The 17,619-nt window shown below is 41.7% G+C and overlaps 1 protein-coding gene across 7 annotated transcripts in view; it reads right to left on the reverse strand.

Annotated features, from left to right (window-relative positions):
• PLCB4 (phospholipase C beta 4) overlaps positions 1-17,619 on the reverse strand; it is a 400,742-nt gene that overhangs the window by 42,151 nt on the left and 340,972 nt on the right. For 5 of the 7 annotated variants that reach the window (XM_069768811.1, XM_069768812.1, XM_069768808.1 and 2 more), the window contains 6 exons: positions 16,959-17,163; positions 16,549-16,637; positions 16,189-16,339; positions 16,059-16,108; positions 15,687-15,752; positions 2,416-2,531 (listed from right to left, as the gene is read on the reverse strand). In XM_069768811.1, the coding sequence (XP_069624912.1) occupies positions 2,416-2,531; positions 15,687-15,752; positions 16,059-16,108; positions 16,189-16,339; positions 16,549-16,637; positions 16,959-17,163 (677 nt within the window). The remainder of the gene's footprint in view (positions 1-2,415; positions 2,532-15,686; positions 15,753-16,058; positions 16,109-16,188; positions 16,340-16,548; positions 16,638-16,958; positions 17,164-17,619) is intronic. The other 2 variants (XM_069768814.1, XM_069768813.1) reach the window with 1 other exon arrangement.

The raw sequence follows: 17,619 nt of genomic DNA on the forward strand, positions 1-17,619 counted from the left end.
AGTCTTACATGCCTCCCAGAGTTCATCTAGATTCTTTGATTTTGTCTTCCAAGCTTCCTCTTTCATCCTACCGCAAACATGCTCAATGATGTTCATGTCTGGTGACTGGGCTTGTCAGTCCTTGAGCACCTTGATCTTTTTTGTCTGGAGGAACTTTGTTGTAGAGATGGATGGATGAGATGGAGCACCAGCCTGCTGCAGAATTTGACCCCTTTTATGATTTGGAATATAAGAGGTAGTTAATACTTCTTGATATTTTAGGCTATTGATATTGCCTCATACCTTGCAAATGTTTCACACACCTCCATATTGAATGTAACCCCAGACTATGATCTTTCCACCCCCAAATTTAACTGTTTTCTGGGTGTATTTTAGATCCATACGGGCTCCAGTAGGTCTCCTGCAGTATTTGCGGCGGCTGTGGTGTTATTCTACTGAAGATTCATCAGAGAAATCCACCTTCTGCCACTTTTCTAGCATCCATCTGTTTAGCAGGCTGTGGGACTTTGCAAATGCCACACAGCTTTTTATTTGCCTTTTGTTTAGTGCTGGCTTCTGGGCACTGATTCGACCATGGAGGCCATTTCGAGACAGAATCCTACAAACTGTTCTAGTTGACACAGGGACTTGAGGTGACCAGGCCTGTTGGAGCTCTGCTGCAGTGGAAGAGGGGCTTGCTTTGGATTTTCTAACCAACAAACGTTCCTCCTGAGCAGATGTCTTGCGGGGTCTGCCGGACCGGGGCTTGTCACACACATCTCAAGTCTCTTCAAATCTTTTTTTTTAATTCTTTGTACTTGATGCTGAGACATATTAAAGGTGCCAGCCACCTCTGCAGTGGATCTGGTCTTCAGCCTCTTGATAATTTAGGCTTTGGTCGCAGGGTGGATTTTTGGCATGTTGTCAGAGCTCAAGTTGCAGTTCAAGTGAAGGTCTGGGGTGCTGGGTTTCTTTATATACACACACACTAATTAACCGATCATTTACTGAGCACAGATGAATATGTAAACTAGGATTGGGTGCATTATATGACCGGGCAACAAAACTTTTGTCTTGCCAAAATCTGACCATTCTGTGTCCATTAACTATTCAATATTTCTGCATTGATGCCAATTTATTTTGTTAGCCTAAGGCTAGGTTCACATTGCGTTAATGGCAATGCGCTGACGGCATCCGTTACATAGCGGCACTAACGCTATGTAACGGATGCGTTAGCGCACCCATTAACTGCCATTATGTAGCGACATAAATTCTGTCAGGGAGTGTATTGTGGCCTCAGTCTATTTTGAAGTCTAAAACATTCCAGATGTGTTTAACTTTTTTTAAATACGCTTAAATAGCTGCAACTCCACTCGGATCCCCTCCTAGTGTATTTTTGAGTATGTAAACTTTTGGCACAATTTTTACGACTTTTGGTGCCAAAAGTTGAAAAAATAGCTCAAAACAGGAAGAAAACCCATATTTGACTTGCACCAATTCATGAATCAGGTGTGAAATTGTGATGAATTTGGTGCCAAAAAAATGGCAACTAATACTGCAAGACATAAAAGGAAGGCGACTTAAAAAATAAACCTAAAAAAGTCCTAGTGGCCAGTGTAAAAAATTGCAGTATTTACTTTTTTTCTAATGAAGAATGTAAAAAAAAAAATTTCACATCTTAAAAAAAAAACAAAAAAAAAGTGCATTATCTGATGATACACTCTCTTCAAAGGGAATCTTTCAGCAGATTTTTGCTATGGAACATGAGAGTAGCATGAAGTAGGAGAAGAGAATCTAATGCTAGCCATTTGTCACTTCCTGGACTGCTTGGTGCAGTTTTGCTAGAATCCTTGTTTATTTTCTGTTGGAGATGTAGCAGTGTTCAATATGCTGAGAGCTGTATAACCCCGCCCATGATTGGCAGCTTCCTGTGTACACTGTGCATTGAGAGCAAGCTGCCAATCAGTGGTGGAGGCGGGGTTAAGGAGATTAGCTGGTCTGGCAGGCACCTGAGGCCTAGTCCTGTAGTGATAATCTCCTGCTGCTAAAACATTGATTGTATTGAAACTACAGCACACAGTCTAATGTGTAACACATCCCTGGAATCAGGATCTCAATACCTACATTATGCTGCTCTTAGATTAAATAGCAAAAACCTGCTGACAGATTCCCTTTAATTCTAATTAATTTACTGCTCTTATTTTTGAAGTTGAAGTTTGGGATAACTGGATTCCTTGTTTATATTTTTTCCTAATTATTTTTTCACTTGTTAGTTTATGCTCTTATCCAATTGAGTACCTAAATACACATTTGATTCTTTGTAATTTTTTAAAATATATGTTATATTTGTTATGGACGATTTACGATACTTTATACTGTATCTATCTTGCATTTTTTTGTGGTTATGGCCGTTTTTAAGCTTGTCTTTGGTCTTACCCTTTCTTCTTGATTGCTTTTTCTAAGTTCTTCTCAAGAGACAACTTTTCCTTATCAAGTTGTGCCACTAATTTGTCAGCTTGTGTGCAGTGTACCTTCCGCACAGAACTTTGCTCCTGGAAAACAGTAGCTTTATTTCATTAGGCAATTAAACACTTGGTGCATTGGAACATTGTGTATTCACTGTGACCTACTCCAGACTGACGGTGCCGTTACATGCCACCATTACCAAGGTCAAGTCATCAAGGCTACACATGTCATCCATTTTTGGAAAATGATTAGGTAATAATGAAATATAATGTTTACTACAATAAACGCGTTGATTCTGTAATATGAGGAAACTGATGAAAAATGGCAAAATGAGGCTCAGGTCCACTCTGGTTGTTCTCTTCTTCCTAAAACGATCCAAACGTTATCTGATAGATTCAAGTCAGAAAATCACACTGTTTTTAATCCACCATCCATTATGGTGACCATAATTACTGCTGAGTTTACAGTTTGGGAAATTGGCATTGGTTGGGGTTCACAGACTTTACTGATTTCCACGGGTTAGAGTAAGGAAGGGGTTAATGTCCTCCGACCTGACAAATCTCATGGGATGTGGTAATTCTCATTACTCACTGAAACAAAGACTTGCTGAGTGGTGTGATTAAGCTGAGTGGATGCAAGGGGTGCCTTTACTTATTATGCAGATATGTGTTGGTATTTGCCATCATGTAAGAAACACCTAACTTTATGCATGGTACGCCAATATTCATGAATGGTCTAAATAAACAAGATCTTCAATTCTTTGGTGGAGAGCTTTGGAAATCACAAAAACTTTACTGATTTCCACGGGTTAGAGTAAGGAAATCACGGGTTAGAGCTTTGGAAATCACAAATCTTTGCATTTACTTGGTACTCACCAGCCGTAAAATGAATCTCAGAAACTTTTACATTTAAGTTAGAATTGCTCCAACACCGTGTGTCTATGAAATAGTAAGAAGTGTATTTTAAGCCGGACTCGTCATGTCAGAAAAACGCTATTAAACTCCAGATATTGGGATATTCTACAGGTTAATAGCATACTAAAACTGTCAGGCCACGGAACTGAAAGCCCGGTTACAGAGAGAATGAACTTTATTCCTTGTGGCCGCCTCTGGCTGTCAGTCATAGAGGCGTGGCTTCAGTTCATAGTGAGCAGCCGCTGTAACCACACTCCTGGCATTGACTGACAGTCGGCTCTACACTCATACATTACTGAGCCGGCTATCTGTTATTGCCGGGGCATAGTTACACCTGACGCTCAGTTTGTACTGAGAGGTGACAAACTCTGTAGGGTGCGCCTTTATGACTGAAAGCCGGAGGGTGCCGGTAGAAATAACATTCATTTCCTCCAGGCGCAGGGTTTTCAGCGCGACGGCCAGTCAGTTTTAGAATGCTATTCACTTCAGATTAAACCCGTATCTGCAGGTTAACAGCATTTTTGACATGACAGATTCCCGCTAAGTGTTTTTCTTCTATAAGAATTGTTTATAGATATAGATACTGCAGCTATTATTTTCAGCCTGGAATTTATATACTGCTGAAGTTTGATCTCTGGATTCAGTTCTCAAGGACTGTGCAGTAGAGATGTGTGGTTACATTTATACATCTGTCTAGAGGGTCTATGGATGCGCTGAGTACTGTACTTAAAGAGGTTGTCACAAGTTCTTAAATGGTTAAAATGGCAAAGTGCTTGTAAAAAAAAAGCCACTTTGCAATTGAAATCTTATTGAAAATCCTCTCGGCTCTCAAGAACGGAGGGGTTTTTAATTCCATCGTTTAGACTGTTGCTTAGGTTACCAGCCACCTCTGCAGTCACAGAGTGGCCAGTTACCTCAGCAAGAAGCATGTGCAGGTCGCAGACTCTATGCTTTAGACTGGGTGTTCTAAAGAACATATTAACGGAGGTTCATTCACTACAACTGAGCCTTTTACATCAAAGCAATTTGAGAATTTTTGAATGTTTTTGACATTTCCGACCTAATCTAATCTATAACATACTGTGCACAGAAACAGTCTGCGCGAGACATGTAGTAATAAATAGTTAAAAACGACCCAAGAACTTCTACACACAGAACCATGGTAAGCAGAGGACACTCTAAGCTGCATTCCTTCACTTATGTACATGGGCTCATGTGAACACTTATCATAAGGGGACTTTACTCCTCCTTGACGCCCACCACCCCTTGCTTGCTGGTCAGTAGTAAGAAAGTAAAACTTGCCTTGTTAGTTCTGCCAACCACTATTTCCCCGGCTTATTTCAATGATGAGCAGAGAATAAGCCGGTGCCAGACGCCTCTAGCAGTGTCTCATCTGCCTCCAGAACCTGCCGTCAGGAGATCACCACATATACTACACCACCAGCAGATTCTAATGAAGATCTACTTAGACCTTTTATGTATGTTCAACTTAAAAAATATCTTGCACTAGATTTCACAATATAAACTACATATACAGTTAGGGCCAGAAATATTTGGACAGTGACACAATTTTTGCGAGTTGGGCTCTGCATGCCACCACATTGGATTTGAAATGAAACCTCTACAACAGAATTCAAGTGCAGATTGTAACGTTTAATTTGAAGGGTTGAACAAAAATATCTGATAGAAAATGTAGGAATTGTACACATTTCTTTACAAACACTCCACATTTTAGGAGGTCAAAAGTAATTGGACAAATAAACATAACCCAAACAAAATATTTTTATTTTCAATATTTTGTTGCAAATCCTTTGGAGGCAATCACTGCCTTAAGTCTGGAACCCATGGACATCACCAAACGCTGGGTTTCCTCCTTCTTAATGCTTTGCCAGGCCTTTACAGCCGCAGCCTTCAGGTCTTGCTTGTTTGTGGGTCTTTCCGTCTAAAGTCTGGATTTGAGCAAGTGAAATGCATGCTCAATTGGGTTTAGATCTGGAGATTGACTTGGCCATTGCAGAATGTTCCACTTTTTGGCACTCATGAACTCCTGGGTAGCTTTGGCTGTATGCTTGGGGTCATTGTCCATCTGTACTATGAAGCGCCGTCCAATCAACTTTGTAGCATTTGGCTGAATCTGGGCTGAAAGTATATCCCGGTACACTTCAGAATTCATCCGGCTACTCTTGTCTGCTCTTATGTCATCAATAAACACAAGTGACCCAGTGCCATTGAAAGCCATGCATGCCCATGCCATCACGTTGCCTCCACCATGTTTTACAGAGGATGTGGTGTGCCTTGGATCATGTGCCGTTCCCTTTCTTCTCCAAACTTTTTTCTTCCTATCATTCTGGTACAGGTTGATCTTTGTCTCATCTGTCCATAGAATACTTTTCCAGAACTGAGCTGGCTTCTTGAGGTGTTTTTCTGCAAATTTAACTCTGGCCTGTCTATTTTTGGTATTGATGAATGGTTTGCATCTAGATGTGAACCCTTTGTATTTACTGTCATGGAGTCTTCTCTTTACTGTTGACTTAGAGACAGATACACCTACTTCACTGAGAGTGTTCTGGACTTCAGTTGATGTTGTGAACGGGTTCTTCTTCACCAAATTAAGTATGCGGCGATCATCCACCACTGTTGTCATCCGTGGACGCCCAGGACTTTTTGAGTTCCCAAGCTCACCAGTCAATTCCTTTTTTCTCAGAATGTACCCAACTGTTGATTTTGCTACTCCAAGCATGTCTGCTATCTCTCTGATGGATTTTTTTTTTTCAGCCTTAGGATGTTCTGCTTCACCTCAATTGAGAGTTCCTTTGACCGCATGTTGTCTGCTCACAGCAACAGCTTCCAAATGCAAAACCACACACCTGGAATCCACCCCTGACCTTTTAACTACTTCATTGATTACAGGTTAACGAGGGAGACGCCTTCAGAGTTAATTGCAGCCCTTAGAGTCCATTGTCCAATTACTTTTGGTCCCTTGAAAAAGAGGACGCTATGCATTACAGAGCTATGATTCCTAAACCCTTTCTCCGATTTGGATGTGGAAACTATCATATTGCAGCTGGGAGTGTGCACTTTCAGCCCATATTACATATATAATTTTATTTCTGAACATGTTTTTGTAAACAGCTAAAATAACAAAACTTGTGTCACTGTCCAAATATTTCTGGCCCTAACTGTATTATTAAATAGCTCTTACACCTGATGAGGCGGGTGAACTTATTTTGAAAAATCTGTGTCAGAATGGCTGTGTGAACCTGACCTTAAAAAGGGCATTTTTCAAGTCCACCGACAGAGTTAGCGAGCTCTTGAGTCCAATTATATTTTAATCTCCGCCCACGCCAGCCTGACTGATAGCCACAGCTTGTTCTGAGCAGTGTGAGGTCAGCAGCAGGGAGGAGGGTCACTGAGGAGCTGTCAATCTTTAATGTTATTTAAGCAAAGTAATGTATATGTGAAAAATGTGTAAACAGTATTATTGATAGTGCATTATATAACACAATAAGTAGATCATATTATGATAGCATTAGTGAAAAATATGCACAAGTATATATCTCAAAAGATAGCTTACCGGCTTAATTATTGCACAGGTGTACGTAGATCATGCTATTAGTTAAAGGGTTTATCCAGAACTTTCTTTTTTCTTACTATATGGCTAAAAAAAAAAACTAACAGGCAAGTAGTTGATATTTACCTGCTTGTTGTGCCCAGTGCCAATCTTTGCCTGCACAGTGCAGGCACAGGCCGCTACTGCCGGCAAATTCAGCGGCTTCTGACTTCAAGTTGCCAGAGCAGCTGCTTCTCTCTTGCTCTGCTGATGGGGCATGACGAACAACGTCGTGCTGATTGACAGCTGGCTCCCTGCTGCCTAACTGCAGGGAGACGACTCAATTAGCATGACGTTGGCTGTCATTCCCCATTAACAGAGCAGCCCGTAAGAGGAAGATCTGCTCTGTTGACATGGAGCAGCTGAATTGCCGACAGGAGCGGTCGGTGACCACTTTGGGCCGGGTAGAACAGTTAACAATTACCCGCCTGTTAGTTTTTAGACCCATAATATAAAGAAAATAGTCCTGGATAATTCCTTTAAATGAGAAGAAGCGGACTAATTAGAAAATCCCCTCAGTATGATATTATGTATGTTAATGTGGTTATTCTAATATAAAGTGCTGCTAATCACTGTGTTGACAAAGCCTCAGTAATTTATGAGCTGGAACATTGCCATCTGACATATTGGTGAATAAACCACTTTGTTTTTTCATTTCAAAACCTCTTTAGTGCTGCCGGCATTTTGTGGTTTTACATATATTGTGACCAACTGACCTAGAATGCCAAAAGTGGGCATGCACCAATTGTGGCATGTAAACTGGGGCTGCCTGAGTACCTTTTATCACTATCTATCTATCTATCTATCTATCTATCTATCTATCTATCTATCTATCTATCTATCTATCTATCTATCGTTTTGACAGATAGTACTTGCCCTAATGTTATTCTATGAGGTTGTGGACATGTCTGATTTTTTTCCTTGGACTAAGTTGGTCCGAAGAAAAAAGTGGCAGAATACATTATTTGCCTCTGTGAATCGGATGGCACTCACCCATTTAACTCCATGGATCCATGGGAAAAACAGGACTGCACCCGGATGGGTCTGATTTTCAGGAATTGACATTAGAGAGAATGTACTGAAACTTTTTTTTTCTCTCTCCACCTCCAAGAAAACCGGATCACACTTAATCAAGCTCTGATCAGAGTGTTATTAACATAATCGAACCAATTTACTTGGAAGTGGAAAAAATGGTCATCTGCACCTGCTCATCTCTATCTATTATAGCTTGACATCTATGTTTGTCTATTGATTTTTTTATGTCCCATCTATCATGCTTGGTTTCATTTAACCATTTCACATCTAGAACATTAGACATTTAGCAGCGCAGGGCCACGCCGTCCCCCGGTACGAGCCCCCCGTTACCGCACTGACACAATCCGTGAACAGTAATGACTAAACAATAGCTGAGCGCTGACAGAAGACAGCCACCTACTCTGCTCCGCGCCACACGTGCCGAGACCTGTGATCTGCACCTTGCACTGGAACAATCCATGTCATTTCAATCATAATGGTAGTAATAGAAAAGACTTGTGCGGCTCCCAGATAAAAGCAATCTCATGGCCCTTATTAAGCTGTAATGATTTCCACCCACAGCGATGACTCATCAACAATCTGAAGCCAGCACTTCTCCCTGAAAAACACTTTATTCCGGGAGAATATTTCTATGTAACCCGGTGTTCAAAGACTGTAGATAAATTCTAGTAGGAAATGTGGATTAAAGGTGCATGGGATGAAACATGATGTCCGACCTAAAAGATATAATGAGCTCTTTAAGTAGGTTATCCAGGACCTTATAAATGAAGGCCTATCCTTAGGAAAGGTCAATGTGGGTGCACTGGTGTAGCATCTGGGATGAGTGAGCGATTGCCTTGGGTGTAAAATTCTTAGGGGTGCAAAAATCAGCAGTGACATCACTAAGGCTGAAGACCCAAGGCAGTAAACATGGCCCAAATTTCAGGCCAGAGGTCCCAGATCTCTAGGCACTTTGACGTGTATCGTTATCAACATGATGCCGATACAGCTGTATCCGGTGATGGAGCGGCGAGCCATAAGTGGCCACATTACTCTCTCTTTCATAGGTTATAGGTTGTTTTAGGCTTTTTCCCCTGCAAGACAACAGCATCCCCGAGCAAGTGGCGTAATAACGTCACATAATTGCACCGCCTATGACAGCCCACCCTGGATGCAGGGAGAAGAGGACTCGCTCAGATTAGGCAAGTATAAACTAATTTGTTGGGGTAGGCACAAAGGTGACACAGACAGAAGAGGGTCCATGCGAGTGAAAAGTCTACTGGCCCATTTGTAGAACAATAGCTCATCATAATCCAGCGCTGTATGAGTCTATTAGAGATGCTGCTTTGGGGGCAGTAGGACACTTACCCCTCCTGAGCCCTTGTGTGGCTGCACCGGCTACACCAATGGTATATCTGCCCTGGGTTATTATTTTGAAAGGCAAATAAAAAGAATATAGCGGTCTCGATGGAGCGCTGATGACAGAGATCTGTCATCAGCGCTCCATCGAGACCGCTATATTCTTTTTATTTGCATTGCTGCTCACTCCTTGAGGAACCGCGATGGGAGCTGCAGTTGACAAGCCAAATTGCCCTTCACCACTCCAGGACCTTCCACCACGTGACCGGCAGGTCATTGATCACGTGGGACGCAGTATTCGGAGTCTCCTGCACGCCAGCACATCTCTGGACTTCAACGGTCCATCATTGCCCTGCGCCTTCAGTGTGGAGGTCTGGGAGCTGCCGTTCATCTGTCGGACAGGACTGGGAATCCTTTTGAGCCATTCCACATTGTTATGCTTGTTCAGCATAACTGTCTGCGGTGAGTAGGTCTTTGACCTTTCTGCATTCTTTTCCCGGCTGATACCACTCATGTGCACCCCTCTCTCTCTTTGTTTCTATATTATTTTGAAGCACTTATGGGACATCATAACGTTCTAAGAGGACAATAAGGGGACAAATATTTTCTAAATTGGTAACTCAAACTCCAAGGGCATTATTTGTTTTAAGAGACTCATGGTTAAAGGGTGCAATTCCTTCCTTGGCCCAGATGCTGGCAACCCACAATAAGCCTTAACCGAAATTTTTCTTTAGGTTTCTGTACTTAATGCAGGTAGAGATGTGCCCTTGGGTTTTGTCTGTGTAATGGCCAGTGTGAACTTGCTCCTATTGTGCATGCATACCAACTTACAGTATACTTTAGTTCACTTTTTTCATTAAAGTTTCATGTTTCTGCATTTAGTCCAGGTAAGGGTGCGGCCTCCCTTTTGTTTGACCTCGACATTACGCTTAGGCCAGGTTCACATTGCGTTAACAGCAGCCCGTTCAACACATGCGTTAACATGTTGTACATTCCATCGCGCTAGTGCAGACAGAGCTAGCAGATGCTCTATCTGCGCTAGCAGTGACGGACCCGGAAACGCTGCAGCCTGCGTCGCAGGGTCCGTCACTCAATGACGGCACATCGCTAGCGCACGCCCATTGTGGGCATGCGCTAGTGATGCGTCCGACATAGGAAGTAATGGCGGCGTTAACGGACTGCGTTACAGTGCGTTATGCCGCGGTGTAACGTAGTCCGTCTAACGGACGCCTGCAACGCTATGTGAACCCAGCCTTATATAGCTTCCCATTTGATGGGTGTCCATTCGGACCCCGATCCCAGATCCTGCTCTGCCCTTAATCACATTGACGTCACTGACACATGGTAAGGTTTTAATCCTAGAGGTTAGGACCATCCCGATTTGGGTACACCTTGACGCTGGTGGGATGGCTCTTACACTTTTTAAAAATATAAAACAGTGTTGCCTATGTACCCTATGTCGTTTTTAGGCACTATGGCTTTTACTTATTTTTTAACAGCAGGGTATATGTTAATTTTGTTTCTGTCTTGGGTCTTAACCCACAATATGCCGATGATAGGCTGGCTTCATAAAGGCAGACTTGTCCCAAAATACCTTTGCAGTCATCCATTTGATTAGCTACCATGAAATAACACATTTCCCTGCACTGCTGATATCTGTGTAGATGCGCCATAAGCTACATTTCCAGTTGTTATGCGCCTCTTTTTAACCAAAAACAGGTACGGAGATCAGTGAAGAGGAGGGTGTTACCTAAAATCCTCTGGGTGTTTTTTCACATCTGTACACCAGAACAATAAGTATTGGGTATTCATCCACGAAAACAACTGTGCAGTATCCCGATCAACAGTAGTCCCAATGGCTACACACCTCTAACAAAACCAATACATCCAACAGTATGAGATATAATACATTAATTGTAGTAAAATAAAGCAAAAAATATCAACAAAATTACAACACATTTATAAACGAAAAAAATAATGATTGCACGTTATGTCTGTATACACGTCTTATGGTGAGGATGGATAAAAGAGACAGGAGCACTAAGGGGGGCAGCCCAAAAATAAGGAGAATTGAACATCACATCAAGGAAATCCTACTCAATAGAAAAGGGCTGTTTATGGAGGAGGTAAGATGCCGCTTGCTGTTGACGCCATGCTGTCTCCTGTTTTCCGTCAGATACTGTTAAGTACACAGAAAATAAAGACGATGGCGACAGCCACAAACTCCGGTTCCCATAAACAAATACCTAAGGACGCATCAGAGATTCGTTACCGTCACCTGGACAAGGTCCTTGCTCGTTTCACAATTATGAACATGAGATTTTCTTTTTTGATGAAGAGAGATGTCTAACGTCACGGGGGATGACGGGCGTTGTGTTAGAAATCCCAGTCCACAGTAAGAGCACCTGCAGATCTCTATATATACGGGCAAGTAAAGCAATCTGTACCTTTCCTTATGTCTCCTCCTCATCATGTGTGCAATCCGGGGTTGGGGAAGGCTAGCTTTATTATCACTGCAACCATTTAGGCTCTGGGTAAAGAGATATTTTTCCTAATGTTTACAGCCTAATTTCACTAAGTCTCTCACACAAACATACACTGGTGACGATCCATCTTGTAACGCTCTCACGTCTATCTACTGCTATCTATCTATCTATCTATCTAATATCTATCTATCTATCTATCTATCTATCTATCTATCTATCTATCTATCTAATATCTATCTATCCCATATCTATCTATCCCATATCTATCTATCTATCTATCTATCTATCCCATATCTATCTATCTCATTTGAAAGAGTGCAGATATGTAAATACTTATAAACTGAAAGTACTTGGGGCACAAATTGCTATCAAGCTTCCCTGAAAATCGCACAGACATTGCACATAGACAAGTATATACACACACTGCGCATACATACACATGTACAGGGTGGTCCATGTATATGGATACAACTAAATATAATGGGAATGGTTGGTGATATCAACTTCCTGCTTGTGGCACATTAGCATATGGGAGAGGGGAAACTTTTCAAGATGGGTGGTGACCATGCCGACCATTTTGAAGTCGGCCATTTTGGATCCAACTTTATTTTTTCCAAGGGGAAGAGGGTCATCTGACACATCAAACTTATTGAGAATTTCACAAGAAAAACAATGGTGTGCTTGGTTTCAATGTAACTTTATTCTTTCATGAGTTATTTACAAGTTTCTCTATGTTTACAGCCATTGACATGTCGCAGAGGTTAACACGTTAGGAGCGGATAGAAAGTGTGTTGATGTCTGGTGAACGCAGTACCCGGGGCATTGCAGCAGATTTCAATGCAAGACACCCTACACAAGAGAACTGTCACCATTCCCATGTTATTTAGGTGTATCTATATAAATGCCCCCCCCCCAAAAAAAAAAAAAGTTTGCCTCTTCACTGAACATAATGTTCTGTGTGAACTGAGGGTCCTGATGCAATTTTTGTTTTGCCCATCCTGCAAATTCAGCGCGCCGATCTGGGTCATCCTCGTTGAGATGCTGCAGCAGCTGGATTTTGTAAGGTGCCATTTGTGAGTAGCTAATATCCGCCGAAGGGAAGTTTGACTGATGCCAGATCGGAGCGCTGAAATTGCAGAATTTGCAAAACAAAAATTGGAGCAGGACCCTCAGTTTACACAGAACATTATGTTCAGTGATGAGGCAAACTTTTTTGGGTGGGCCATTTATATGGATACACTTAGATAACATGGGAATGGTGACATTTTTCTTGCATAGGGGGTCTTGCATTGAAATCTGCTGCAATGACCCGGGTACTGCGTTCACTAGACATCAACACAATTTCTATCTGCTCCTCACGTGTTAACCTCTGCAACATGTCAATGGCTGTAAACATAGAGAAACTTGTAAATAACTCATGAAAGAATAAAGTTATGTTAAAACCAAGCACGCCATTGTTTTTCTTGTTAAATTCTCAATAAGTTTGATGTATCACATGATCCTCTTCCCATTGGAAAAAATAAAGTTGGATCCAAAATGGCCGACTTCAAAATGGCCGCCATGGTCACCACTAGTGATGAGCGAATATACTTGGTACTTGAGATTTCCCGAGCACGCTCAGGTGTCCTCCGAGTATTTGTAAGTACTCTGAGATTTAGTTTTCAGCGCCGCAGCTGAATGATTTACATCTGTTAGCCAGGCTAAGTACATGTGGGGGTTGCCTGGTTGCTAGGGAATCCCCACATGTAATCAAGCTGGCTAACAGATGTAAATCATCCAGCTGTGGCGAAGAAAACTAAATCTCCGAATACTTACAAATACTCGAAGGACACCCGAGCGTGCTCGGGAAATCTCAAGTACCAAGTATATTCCTCATCACTAGTCATCACTCATCTTGAAAAGTTTTCCCCTCCCATATACTAATTTGCCACAAACAGAAAGTTGATGTCACCAACCATTCCCATTTTATTTAGGTGTGTCCACATACATGGCCCAACCTGTATATACACACACACTGCACATACACATGTATATACACATACTACTGTACATACACATACATATACACACTGCACATACACATGCATATACACACACTGCACATACACATGTATATACACACACTATTTATCTACAGTCATGGCCAAAAGTATTCACACCCCTGCAATTCTGTCAGATAATACTCAGTTTCTTCCTGAAAATGATTGCAATCACACATTTTTTGGTATTATTATCTTCATTTAATTTGTCTTAAATGAAAAAAACACAAAAAGAATTGTCCTAAAGCCAAATTGGATATAATTTCACACCAAACATAAAAAAGGGTGTGGACAAAGGTATTGGCACTGTTCGAAAAATCATGTGATGCTTCTCTAATTTGTGTAATTAACAGCACCTGTAACTTACCTGTGGCATCTAACAGGTGTTGGCAATAACTAAATCACACTTGCAGCCAGTTGATATGGATTAAAGTTGACTCAACCTCTGTCCTGTATCCTTGTGTGTACCACATTGAGCATGGAGAAAAGAAAGAAGACCAAAGAACTGTCTGAGGACTTGAGAAACCAAATTGTGAGGAAGCATGAGCAATCTCAAGGCTCCAAGTCCATCTCCAAAGACCTGAATGTTCTTGTGTCTACCGTGCGCAGTGTCATCAAGAAGTTTAAAGCCCATGGCACTGTGGCTAGCCTCCCTAGATGTGAACGGAAAAGAAAAAATGACAAAAGATTTCAATGCAAAATTGTGCGGATGTTGGATAAAGAACCTCGACTAACATCCAAACAAGTTCAAGCTGCCCTGCAGTCCGAGGGTACAACAGTGTCAACCCGTACTATCCGTCGGCATCTGAATGAAAAGGGGTTGTATGGTAGGAGACCCAGAAGACCCCACTTCTTACCCCGAGACATAAAAAAGCCAGGCTGGAGTTTGCCAAAACTTACCTGAAAAAGCCTAAAACGTTTTGGAAGAATGTTCTCTGGTCAGATGAGACAAAAGTAGAGCTTTTTGGGCAAAGGCATCAACAGAGTTTACAGGAGAAAAAAAGAGGCATTCAAAGAAAAGAACACGGTCCCTACAGTCAAACATGGCAGAGGTTCCCTGATGTTTTGGGGTTGCTTTGCTGCCTCTGGCACTGGACTGCTTGGCCGTGTGCATGGCATTATGAAGTCTGAAGACTATCAACAAATGTTTCAGCATAATGCAGGGCCCAGTGTGAGAAAGCTGGGTCTCCCTCAGAGGTCATGGGTTTTCCAGCAGGACAATGACCCAAAACACACTTCAAAAAGCACTAGAAAATGGTTTGAGAGAAAGCACTGGAGACTTCTAAGGTGGCCAGCAATGAGTCCAGACCTGAATCCCATAGAACACCTGTGGAGAGATCTAAAAATGGCAGTTTGGAGAAGGCACCCTTCAAATATCAGGGATCTGGAGCAGTTTGCCAAAGAAGAATGGTCTAAAATTCCAGCAGAGCATTGTAAGAAACTCATTGATGGTTACCGGACGCGGTGGGTCGCAGTTATTTTGGCTAAAGGTTGTGCAACCAAGTATTAGGCTGAGGGTGCCAATACTTTTGTCTGGCCCATTTTTGGAGTTTTGTGTGAAATGATCAATGTTTTGCTTTTTGCTTCATTCTCTTTTGTGCTTTTTCATTTAAGACAAATTAAATGAAGATAATAATACCAAAGAATTTGTGTTTGCAATCATTTTCAGGAAGAAACTGAGTATTATCTGACAGAATTGCAGGGGTGTGAATACTTTTGGCCATGACTGTACGTATCTATCTCTCATATCTAGCTCGCTATCTATCTATCTCAGATCTATCATATCTTAGACAGTCTCTACCTTACTTAGACCACTTACTTTGTCATGTTTCTTCTTCATGGAGTTGATCTCTTTCTGCTGCTTCTTTAGCTGTTTGATGTAGGCCTAAAATCAATTCCAATAAAAATTTATAGAAAGCATGCCAATAACAATCATTGGAGGATAACAAAAAGCTACAGAGTAAAAAAACAAGGCGTTGAGGACCTGATATATGGCGGCTTTCTGTCTCTGCTTGTAAGTTTTATCTGACACCATACAGGAAACTCATAAAGTCTTGATCGGGAGTTAATTGGACTGAGTGTTTCAAGTGACCCCCGTCAGCCCATTAAGTAAGTGTCCCTAATCCCGATCAGTGTAGATCCTGAAGGCCAACGCTAAGGAGGGGAAAGCGTCGGGCATCCACCATCTTACCTTCATTTGTTTCAAATCTTCGACTTTCACTTGTGGAATCTGATCTATAGCTAGAAAAATCACATAAGGTAATTGTAAAGACCAGATCGAGATTTTCACTAACAGGAAGAGCTGCGAGTGAGACCTGTACCTTTCTTAACTTCACTTGCTGTCCCGGAGGAGGACGCAGCTGACGGCCTGAGCTCCGAGCTTGTTTGGGGAGTCACACTGGCTTTGGCATTATTGGTTTTCCCTTTTTTATCGTTCTTTGTGTTGTCATTTGGCACATCGGCGATATCACTCTGAAATAACAATTATCATCACTTAGTATCATGACAGAAACGTATACAGGTCGTTATAAAATGTGCACAGACTGACAGCTAATGTGTGCAACATGCCGGATCCAGCATCTGCCGGAGCAGTCAGGAGGCCCCATATGCATCAGACTGTAAGTTGGCAGGTTAGGGATCATTACATACAATCCTGTTTATGTCCTATCTATGTCACTTACTGTTTCAATACCCATCGCCCTCATCTGATCGGCCCTTTTCTCAGTAATAGACAGGAACTTCTTGGGATCTGATAAAGCATCAACAATATCTAAAAAGAAAGAAACAAAGAACAATGTGAGAAATGGAGGGTTTAACATCAGATATAGTGAAGTACATTATTAGACTGTGTGAATGTGGCTTTATTGACAGGCTCACATGGCTGACTACCTAAGTCTATAGCCTACAGAGGTACAGAAGTGTCCACTCATATTTCTCTTTCGCCCTTTTGCCTTCTCACGTCCCCTTTTTTTGTCGGACCAACCCGTGACATCCTACACTACTGCTGCTCCAACTGTATAAATCTATGTAAGTCAAGAACATCTAACAGATCAAGCCTGGGACTCGTTTTTCTTCCTATCTTTCATCTTACCTCCAAATCCATCAGGAACGTAGGTCTTCAGAACAATGCTGCAGAAAATGGTTGGCAGGGAAAGCGGCTTGTTGCCTTCATTCCGAAGTGAAATGTGCCGATATCCAGCCTGGAGACCGTCTAATGGCAATATCCTCTGTCCTATCAGTTTATTGTTGTCATCATACACTGCTATCCTTAGCACAGCAAGGTCAGGTAAGATAACCTGGTGGTCAGAGGAATGTAGTAAGAACATTGCTCGTGCTCTGCTCACATGTCCAGTATCTGTTTCCATTTTTTGATCCATTTTGGGATGATAAATACAGAAAGAAAATGTTCCAGTGCAGGACCGATGAATGCAAGTGTCGCAAAATGTCTTCCATTTGCCTTCTTTACTGCTGCTACTCATTTTTTAGCTGGATCAAAAAAATGTAGTCTGCACAACATTTTTTTTCCGACCCCTACCCCCCCCAAAAAAAATGGATCCATTACAAACGGATGCAAAATGGAAACCAAAGTGCACGTTGTAAAACTGATCCATTTTTTTGAAAGATTGATTCATTCAAAAATGTAAATGTTGATTATAATTTTGTGTCCATCTCACTCTGTTTGGAACAGATCCCTTTTTTTGTTAAAACTGGATCCGTCACAGACAGAAGACAGCTTGACATGTGAACAGAGC

This window comes from Ranitomeya imitator, chromosome 5 (genome assembly GCF_032444005.1).
Source record: "Ranitomeya imitator isolate aRanImi1 chromosome 5, aRanImi1.pri, whole genome shotgun sequence".
NCBI lineage: Eukaryota > Metazoa > Chordata > Amphibia > Anura > Dendrobatidae > Ranitomeya > Ranitomeya imitator.